Below are 10,771 nucleotides of genomic sequence, written 5' to 3'. Positions count from 1 at the left end.
GATGGTAAAACTAACTGTGTTCCACTGGTTATGCCATTTTCATCATTTGAAGCCAATAAAGAAGATACTTGTAGCTTTAACTTCAGTTTTCTTTTGTTCTAAATTAACAGAAATCTAAATTTAGATTGGATATAGATAAATAGATAGATAATTTACAATATGCGAAGTATTTGTGGAAATGCAGTCCTATAATCCATTAAATTGCATAGATGAAAAAATCCAATTGATATAAAGCTGATGCTGGAAATCCTAATAGAAGTTACAAACCTTTTCCACCAGATGTTTTCTTCTCTTCTTGTGGATCACTTATTCCTGATGGATTATCAGAAGGTAAGCTAAGCCTGCATGTAACAGAGGCCACTGATGCTTCTAAAGGTTTGTTGGAAGCATCAAAATCAGCGTTTTCTTTCCCTGTATTAATCCAACTACCAGGTTAGAAAAGATGAGTGCTCTTATTTTTTCATGGAAGTAGATCATTGGAGATGTCTAATAATGTACCTTCTAAAGGAAAATGCGTACAGCAAGAATGTCCTTTGTGTTCGACACGTGTCCCTGGTTGCAGCACGTTCCCTTTGTATCGGACGTTTCCTTGGTTTCAGATTTCATTTTCTTTCATTTTCCTTTAGTCTCTGGTTGCAACACGTGTCTTTCGTTTCAGATTTCACTTTATTTTCGACACGTGTCCCTAGTTGCAACACATGTTTTCAGATTTCATCGAGACCATCACTCTTTCTCTCTCTAGGTGAGTTCCGCTTCTGGTATTGCCGCGACCATCACTCTATCCCCTCTTTTCCCCCTCTCCTCTCTCCTTCTCTTTCTCGAAACATTCCATCACTCACTCTCGTATGCATGGCAGCTGATCAAAAGCGTTTTTATTTTTTGTCACACAGTTTGTATTTGAGTGTTATTGGGTTTTGTTTTTGTTAATTTAGGGGTTTTGTATTCCGATTTTTTTTTTCTAATATGTTTAGTGGGAATAGCTTGACTGACTGGTTTTTCTTTGTTTTTTCTTGTTTTGTTTTTAAGATTGGACCCTGATGGTAGTGGGAATAGCTTCGATGGAAGCCATTGGAAGGACGCCAGTGGTAGTGAGAATAGCTTCGATGGAAGCCTGTGGAAGGACGCCAATGGTCGCCTTTCATGTGCTTGCATTTATTGTTGACAAAGAGCCATATCTTTTTATGCCAGGATTCAAAGGATCTCTTGTTGGAGGTTTAATGCTTTGCTAATTTCACCTATTGCAATTTACAAAACATTTTGAAACCACTTTTCTTTTCCTTTGATTTCTTTGAATTCTTTGTTTTTTTTTTTTTTTGAATAGACCGACCCTCTCTAAATCATCAACAAAATTAGAAAGTCTGGAAAAAAAAAAATCTTCAGCAATTTCAGTTTGCTTTTGTTTCAGACAATTCCTCCTGCTACCTAAGGTAGCCAATTCAGTACATTAATAATTATTAGTAATATTACTAATTAGTGTTTTTTAGAAATAATTATCAAAACCTTTATTATATTACTCTAAAAAAGTTGCAGTAAATTATTCATAGTAGTCGTTTAATTAACAAAACCATTTTTATATTACTACAAATTATGATAGACTACCCATAGTAATATTTAACTCATTAATAAATATAAAAAAAAATTATCAAAACAGTTGATAACATTAAATATTTCTGATATTTAATATTATTCAAAAAAAAAAACTAGCAGTCAAATTAGTCTAGTGAATAATTATTGATAGTTTGCTATTTCAAAAATTATCAAAACAGTCAATAACATAAAATATTTCTGGTAATTAATATTATTTTAACAGTTGTATTAGTCTAGTGAATAATTATTGATTATTTGCTATTTCTTGACATTTTAGTAAAAATGTTTTACAATTGCTGAAAATATTACAGTAACTACTAATTAACAATTACTTCTGAAATAATTAACAGTAGTTAAGAATAATTATTAATTACCAAAAAATATCAAATAATATAACTAAAATACATCACCACTATTTAATAGAAGGTTTCCTTTCTAGGGTAAGTATGTTAACCTCTCTTCTTTAATTTCAAGCACTTCGGTTTGTTTATCTATCTTTGCCTTTTCCAAATAATTCTATTTCGTAGACCCATTAGGTCTGCTGTTTCTCACTTTTTTTTGCGTGTCATGCCTTCTAACCTTTTCGTCGATCATAACAAGTGGTTTTCATGTGGCTGCATTTATTGTTCATAATTTAACATTTCTTTCTCCTGTTTACTTCCTTATATATTTCACTTCTTCTTGCATTTGCTTTGCCTAAATTTCTTCTTCTCTTCTTTCTGTGCTCTCTTCACCTCCTTATCTTTCGAATCTCCTTGTGTTTATTTGTCTCTGCTTCATTTAACAGTAGAGGTAATATTGAATGCTTTATGTCTCTTAATTGCATTAGTTAGTGTTGTGCACATAGAAAGTTTTCTGATGGGTGCACTTGTCTTTCTATGCTAGATTTCTCTCTGCTTCAGTTTATTGGTGGAGGTATTATTGAATGCTTCATGTTTCTTAATGGTGTTTCTTTCTACATTTGTTTTTGTTTTTTTTTTTTTTTATGCTTTTCTTATTTTATATATTCAGTGTTTTAAATATCATCCTTATTATTCTTTAGTTTCTTTATTATATTTTTAATATACTTATGCCCCATATTTTTATGTTCAATGTATTAAATATTCAATGTTTTAACTTTCTCTCTTTTTTAATGTATTTTGCTATCTTAAATATTCTGCTTGCATTGTTGTTTTTTTATCCAAAAAACAAAAACGCCTTAAATTAGATTTTTAAAAGATGATGCATTAAGCTGTTGAGGGGTAATTAATGTAGTAAATTTGTTCCCCTCTTACATGCTTGCACTGTTGTTTTGAGTTTGCCTGAAATGGATCCTCTCTGTGTAAATATATATATATATAGATAGATAGATATATAACAGGCTTGTAGCCTAATTTTAAATACACAACCAGCATCAGCTATAATTTTTCCTAATTTAAAATTAATCTAGTTATTTTCTTATCTAGATGTAGGTCAATGATCTAACATTTCAAAAAAATTCATGATGTCATAATTGAATAATAAATATTTAAATTTATTTTTAATCGTATTGTTACTTTTGTTAATTTTCAATTTCTATCTTAATTATAATATATCTAAAATATTTCTCATATACAACACATGTGCTTAATTACTAGTATATATATAGGGCAGGCCCGAAGTAAACGTTTTTCTTTCATGGAATAAGCCTTCTCAACTCCTCTCCCCAACATTAACACAAGACGCATAATGCACAAACATGACACATTTGGTCATAATTGCATGGATACATATATAGATCACGTGTACTAATATTTGTAAAGAGACAAAATGGGTTTGGGTGAAAGTGGGCTACACTGTACCCTTTGCTGCATTCTTGTCTGGGAGTAGCTTCAAAACAAACTGTTGAAATACGGGACAATAGTTATTTATTTTATGGGCAGGTTATGTAATTGGCCCTTTGAGCCACACATGATTAGTTTTCTGTCTTTCTATCGTTGATGCCTACTAGGAGCAGCAATCTTGTTCTCATTACAAAGTAAAAAATATAAAATAGGTAAGGGGGGAAGTTAAGCCCAACGGTTAACAATTAGTTATTTGGCACCCTAACCTTATTATATCGTGGAGTTGAAGAAGAGTCGTTTGCTAAAAATGTAGGAAAAAATTTAGTTATTGTAGCAAGGGTGGTATGGGTTATTTGAGTAGACATCTGTTTACACATGAGCAAGAGGAAGATGAAGGAGAGAAATAATCCAGACACAAATTGGGAGGGAGAGTAGTTTTGATATTTTTATATATTTACAAGGAAAAATGAGACGAGTTTGCTAAGTATATTGTACTTGTAGAACAACCATTTATATTAACTGAAGATCCAAAGCTAAAAAAATGGTTGCGTAGTTCTATAAACCCACAATATAAAAAAGTTTTTAGGAATATTATAAGAACTGATGTTTTAAAAATTTTTTATTCATATAAACAACATTTAATTTCTTTATTAGCAAATCTTAATTCTAAAGTTGCAATTACTTCGGATGTTTAGACATCCAAATTTAATATTAGTTATATTTTTGTTATTGGCCATTTCATTGATGAAAAGTGGCTTTTGAATAAAAGAATTTTAAGTTTTACTAGGCTTGAATGGCCACATAGTGGCCCAGTTATTGTTGCAAGTATTTTAATTACTTTGCATGCTTATGGAATAGAATCTATTAGTTTTGATACTGCCAACAATAATGATTCTGTAATACATATTTTAAAATCTCAATTAAGACCATGCTTGAATGGTGAACTATTTCATATTAGATGTGCATGTCACATCTTAAATTTATGTATTCAAGATGCCTTGAATATTATTTCTACTCATATTTTAAAAATTAGAAATTGAATTATATATATATATATATAAAGTTCAGGGGCAAGAAAATAAGAATTTAAATATTTATGTCAAAATTATGGTTTAAAATATAAATATTTTACCTATGTTATGTTAGAAAGTTGTATATCTCATAAACAAATTCTTTTTTATTTTTATAATTTAAAAATGCCTAATGATATGATATTAAGGAAGATTGGGAAATGACAATCTGTATAAGAGATTTTTTAAAACATTTTTATGATGCAACTAATGAATTATCCGGAATTTATTATTCCATTGTTCTTATTTCAATTTGGTTAAGTATTTTTTTATTTCATTTATGTGTTAGATAACTTAGATTTCTCATTTCTTACTTTTTAAGTAGTTCCTAATTCCCAAACTTCAAAGGAAAGTTAAATATTTTAGTTTTACAATTTTACTTAGAAAAGAAATCAAAATTTTCAAAAAAAAACAAAAAAGTAAAAAAAAGTGCAGCTCGATTTGGCCCAAGCCCAAGGCCCGCCATATGGCCTAGCCTGGCATGGCCTAAGCCTATGGCACAGCCTACAGTCAGGCCCAACCTAGGCCCACAGCATGGCACGACCTGACATGGGCCCACCTGGGCCTGGGCTGTGGGTCGTGTTGGTCTGACCCCCAAAATTTCCACTAGGGAGGGCGGCCATGCCGTGCTGGCCTAGCAAGACAAGAGTCCAATTTATGGCTTATATTATTGTATGGCTTATAAATCCTTTCTTTGGACAAACCCAACTACCAAGTGCTAATAAATCCTTTATTTGGACAAGACAAGAGTCCAATTTATGGCTTATATTATTGTATTTTGTTGGAGGGAGATTCAAAATTTCAAGAATCTCTCTCCTTCCTCTGGTTTTTGTCTTTTCCTCTTCCCACCCTTGAGTGCATGGGAAAACTCCTTGTTCCACATTGCTTGAGAAACGAATGGAAGTAAAGTATTTTGTAGTTTTGCTCTCTTTGTGGGTAGGATAGGAGGAGAGCATTATAGATATTTCATGCATGTGGGGGGGTGGGGGTGGGGGTGCTTTTCACATGCGCGCACCAATCCGAGCTAGGGTGTGGCGCGTGCACATGCATCAAATCACTTTTACTTTTTACCGGATTTTGAATTAAATGTTTTGTGTTTACTCGAACAGGTGTCTGTTCGAATTTCAAATTTTTTGTGTCTCTTCTTCCTCCTTGTGCCTCTTCGAACAGGTGCACTGTTCTAAAGAGGCTCATGTCTGGAATGACACCTCTGTGTCAATTCGGGTTTGAGACCAGTCTATAAGAGGGGTGTTGGTTGACCCAGTTTCACACAGATCAATTCTCAACAAGTTTTCTTCTTTGTCTTCTTTGTAATCTGAACATCATCTTTTCTGTGGTTCACGGAAGTTTGGGTAGCGAGTGCACGCCTACCAGTGGCCTGTGGGCTGTTTTATCTTGGTAACCGATTTGCGATCACCCGGTTTCACCGTAGGGGATAAATGCGGTTTTAAAGAGAGTGACCAAATGGCACAACTCAGCCCTCCTCCCTACAATTCTCAGTTTTGAGTTGCTGCAACAACATCACAGCACTGCAAGTTCAGTTTGTAAATCAATTACGATAAATTCCATTTTGCCTTCTTTATTATTTATACAATATATTCCCACAACAGTCAGAATAATTAGACTTATGCATTTTTTTCTGGCAAATAAGAGGAAATTCCTAATATCTAGATGGTAAAGATTAACAACAAGCTCCATGCTTAAGACTGTTGTCCAGCCACATACTTCAAGCTTCGAGAGTATCTTTCAGGTACTCCTTTATTTAAAAATAGAATTAGGTCAATGACCTTGTTTCTTGCTGAAATGCTTTCTACCTGAGACAACTTCTTCTGCAACTTTGGGATGCTGCTTTACCAATTACCAAGTCCTCTTTTGCACTAATATTTGAAAGAGCACATGCTAGACCCACATCATCTTTCTATAGCAAATGCCAAATTGTTGTGATCTAGTAATGGTTAAATATTGCTCATGAAGCTTCCTTCTTAAGCTATTGTACAAATCGAATTTGCTCCTTACAAAATTGAACCTCACACCCATGACTCACCTCACAGGTCATAGCCCTTGCAACCATGGATTGGTAACATCTTCCTTGAATAAAGCATATAAGTACAGTTGTGGGGTGGGTGTGAAGACGAATTTTTTGACGAGCAAATCTGAACTCATGTTTGGACCTCATGGTAATTAAATAAGTAACACCTTTATTCTCCATTTTTCATATTTGCAGCTTGGAAGAGAAAGATCCTCATAGGAGAAAGCAGCCAACCTTGAAATCTGAGTTCATGAGATATTTTGTTCCAAAGTGTTTCCCCATTTATGCAAGAATGTAGAACTGTTTGTTAATTACTCTTATAACAAATTTTCTTACAAATTAGCAATTTTCCAACAAATTATTCTTATTAAATTCAACTTTATCTCAATATGTAATTCACTATAAACTTTCTTCTTCAGATTGACATGTTTTTCTCAATGAATATTATTACATTTAGTTAGCATTTATAAGGTTTAATTGGCCCATGCTTAAAACGGCCCCCCTCCGCTAGTATCATATATTTTGAAAAACACCAAAATCTCTGTGTTCTTAAAATCACTACACCTTGTGACACTCAATAAACATTGAATAAATATATTCTTTACATAAATATTTAAATTTCAAATCCCAATGCTTTTGGACACATCATACTATCATAGTACAAAATATATGGTGAATTCAAAGAATTCTAAAACCTACCATTTCAAACAAACTACAATAAAGCCTTGGGAGCCTAGAATTAATGCCCCAAACAGTTCTGGTGTAAGAGACCTGCACCACCATCACCATCTATGATATTAAAAGTGTGAACGAGGTCTAGATTCTACAATTCTTTTGACTAAAATATCTTTACTCTTTGAACTTGGTCTCCTTATATTTATGAAGACAAAAAACATAATTTGAATTATTACTTTTATTAAATTTATTAAATATTATATTTAAGGTATTAAGTTCCATTTTCTTTCATTAAATATTATATTTAAGGCACATTAAATAAATGAGCTTTGTGGACTTTTCTTGATTAAAACACCTCTATTTATGAATTTAATCCCTCTTTAACCATGTAAGCAAAACATATAATTTGAAGTACTATTAATTTTCACTTCAACAAATTTTTTCTCATTAAAGTATTAACTCTCATTCTCTCTCCTTAGATATTTTATTTGAAGTATTTTTATTTCTTATCAATAAATTCTATAATGTAAATATATATCATATTTTTAATAATGTAAAACCTATGTTCAAAACCAACCTGAAAAATAATTAAATAAACCACTCTTTTGTTTGAGTGGCAAGTAAATAATTCAACCATTGTCGTCAAATAGGTCAACCAATGTTCTCATAGTTAAATAATAAAAATAAATATAAATTTTACAAAAATTATAAAAATTTAGTCACATCCTAATATTATCAATTTATCATATCAAACAACATTAAGCATGCTAAATGAAAGTATTTTTATTCGATGAAAATGAAATACAAGATTTAAAACTACCCAAAAAATGAAACCATTTTCCTATTCAAGTGGTGGGTCAATGATTCAACATTTTAGGTCAAATGGATCAATCATGATATCATAAATAAATAATAAAAATTTTAAAGGATAGGGACAAAAAAATTATTAAAGACAGAAGTTTTGTAAAAAACATTTGAGTGAATATTTAATACTATTTATTCATCATATTAAGCAAAAATAAGTGTGACATATAAGAGTTATTTTTATTAATGATAGAAATAGAATTAAAATCTAAAGTAGCTTAAAAAGAATTTTTTTTTTTGCATCTAATTAATTGTCAATGGTCCATAAGGAGGCAAATTATAAGGTGGGCTTAACTCAAGCTCGAAACGACCTAATTCATAATTTTAGACAAGCTAGCTTCGATTTTTGGTCATTGACTTATGCTTAGGCCTAGGTTCAAAAGTTTGAGCTTTTTTATTTTTAGGTTTGGGCCCAATCTCCCTTAGGTAACTAAAGTCTAGCGACTTTAGCCTGATTATATACATACAATCATAAATATATATAGCATATATTTGCATACATGCATGTATATACAATTATACACATACATTTTATGTTAAATTTTGTTATGGGGCTAATTGACAGACCCAAATCTAAGACTAACCCAAGTGCATCAAATTTCAATATAGTTTGGAGGTTGAGCCCAAGTTAAACAAATTAGGCTCGACTTTGGTTTGAAGCCTTAGGTCCAATGCATAGAGTTGGGCTTAGGTGAAGCTTAAATTCAGTCAAATCTACTTGACTTGCACCATAGAGGTCCAATTGTTTGGATAAATGAATTAGCCAATGATATCATAATTAAATAATAAAAATTAAAAAAATAGATAAAAATACAAAAAAAAACATAAAATTTATAGAAAGTTTTGAGGTATCTAAGATATTATAAGCTTATCATATAAAAAAAATAAGTGTGATAAATAAGAATTATTTTTAGAATTAATTATATAAATGGAATAAAAATTTTAAAGTTGTCCAAAAATGAGATTGCTTGCTTTCAAATCAAGTAGGTTAGCACATGGTATCATAATTATATAATAAAAACACAAAAAATAGATAGAAATAAAAAAATATAGAAAACACAAAAAATTGTCTATAAAATTTGTGACGGGATCTGCTCCTCACAAATGGGCACCTTACATGCACATCCACCGTGCATTGGGAACATCTCCCATGAATAATAACAAATAAGTACGGGAGATGTTCCCAATGTATGATAGGATGTGTGTGAGGCGCTTGTGAGGCGCCAGGTGTGAAGAGCAGATCCGGTCTCATAAAATTTGTGCACATATCTAATATCATATATTTATCATATTAGATAAAAATAAATATGATAAATAAGAAGTACTTTTATTAACAATGAAAATGAAATATAAAATCTAAATACACCAGCACACCATTCTTTTATTATTTATCATTTTTCAATGATTCTAATAAAGATATTGAAATTATTAATGTTATCTAAAATTACCACGTGCAATGCACATGCATATTTACTAGTAGTAAAAAACGTGTGGTGAATTCCAAGGCTTCAAAAATCTCCTTGAACATCATCGTAACCTCCTTCACTAATTACAGCCCTAAGATCCCAACCTCCCTCTCTACAGGAAGCTATGGTCAGTGACAAACCGTATAACACTACAACATCTAGATGCTTGGCCTACTTTCTTTTGTTTTGATGTTTCTGCAGCATGCAAATGCTAAAGGACACTTCCTTCTTATGTTGTTTTGAAGCTTTGGTTGTGCTGTTTTGAACAACCAAGCTAATGGATGTAATCCACGATGAATATAAACAATTTAGCTTTGATTCAATGTGAAAGCAATGGAAACCGAAGCTGGCTATGCAAGCACCGGGCATTCGCTAGCACCTACCGAATAACACCGATTTCTCTAGGAGAGAGAAAATGTGGCGCAAACTAAAAGAAGAAAACTCAAGAAAATATGGAAAATAGGAAGTATGAATTGATTCATAACTCTGGGAACTAGCAGTATTTATAATAAATTGAGAAATTGTAAAATAATTAGGAAAGAAAAACTGTAGTTGATCTAAACATCTCAAACACATAGCTGGATTGAACTCTTCTTGATCTTGGTCTTGATAGGATCGAACTCTCTAGGAATTCTTGGGCTTGATCTTCCACTGTTGGATCTTCTTGGATCTAATCCATGAATCTTGGAAGTCTTGGATTATCTTGATCTCTAGGATTCTTGATTATCTTGAATTCTTGATAATTCTTCAATTATCTTGAATTATCTTGGATTATCTTGACTTCTTGCCTTATCCTTATCCTAGAGCTGCCGCCCCTAGGGGTGAGATGGGCTTTCTTGCGATGGGCCTCCATCATTCTCCCCCACTTGGAGAAAACTCGACCTCGAGTCGTGATTAGGATAGGCAAGTGTGATCTCTGGCAAGTACGTACCCATCTGATCTGGTAGGTCCACTACATAGGCATTATCATTGATCTTCTTCACGATCTTGTATGGGCCATACTTCTGGGGCTTCAACTTGTTGTAAGTACCCGCGGGAATTCTTTCCTTCCTTAAGAAGACCATAACCTCGTCACCTACATCTTTCACTTGAGACCGGCGGTTCTTGTCTGCGTCCATCTTGTATTTGGCGTTGGTTTGCTCTAGCTTTTGCTTCACGGCCTCTTGGACGGACTGGATCTGTTCTGCCATCTGCTCTGCTGAGATATTGGTGTTGGGTACTTTGGGTAGCTTCACTAAATCCAGTGCATGGTTAGGGACCTTCATGTATGCGATGGAG

The 10,771-nt window shown here is 32.6% G+C and overlaps 1 protein-coding gene across 2 annotated transcripts; it reads left to right on the top strand.

Annotated features, from left to right (window-relative positions):
- Nucleotides 1-740: 740 nt before the first annotated feature.
- LOC148875732 (uncharacterized) lies at nucleotides 741-6,926 on the top strand. 2 transcript variants are annotated; one of them, XM_088947616.1, is made up of 4 exons: nucleotides 756-889; nucleotides 1,027-1,212; nucleotides 6,511-6,578; nucleotides 6,684-6,926. In XM_088947616.1, the coding sequence occupies exons 1-4, from the start codon at nucleotides 850-852 to the stop codon at nucleotides 6,705-6,707; spliced, it is 318 nt and encodes a 105-aa protein (XP_088803742.1). In that variant the 5' UTR covers nucleotides 756-849; the 3' UTR covers nucleotides 6,708-6,926. The 2 variants fall into 2 exon arrangements, 1 of the variants encoding a protein (XP_088803742.1); XR_016099875.1 differs by having other exon boundaries at nucleotides 741-889; nucleotides 1,027-2,379; nucleotides 6,511-6,926.
- Nucleotides 6,927-10,771: the final 3,845 nt, after the last annotated feature.

This window comes from Nelumbo lutea, chromosome 1 (assembly GCF_056320005.1).
Source record: "Nelumbo lutea isolate HS-2025 chromosome 1, American lotus-T2T, whole genome shotgun sequence".
In the NCBI taxonomy this organism is placed as follows: domain Eukaryota; kingdom Viridiplantae; phylum Streptophyta; class Magnoliopsida; order Proteales; family Nelumbonaceae; genus Nelumbo; species Nelumbo lutea.
Note: the sequence above shows the minus strand (reverse complement) of the source record. Positions and strands in the feature narration are given on the sequence as shown.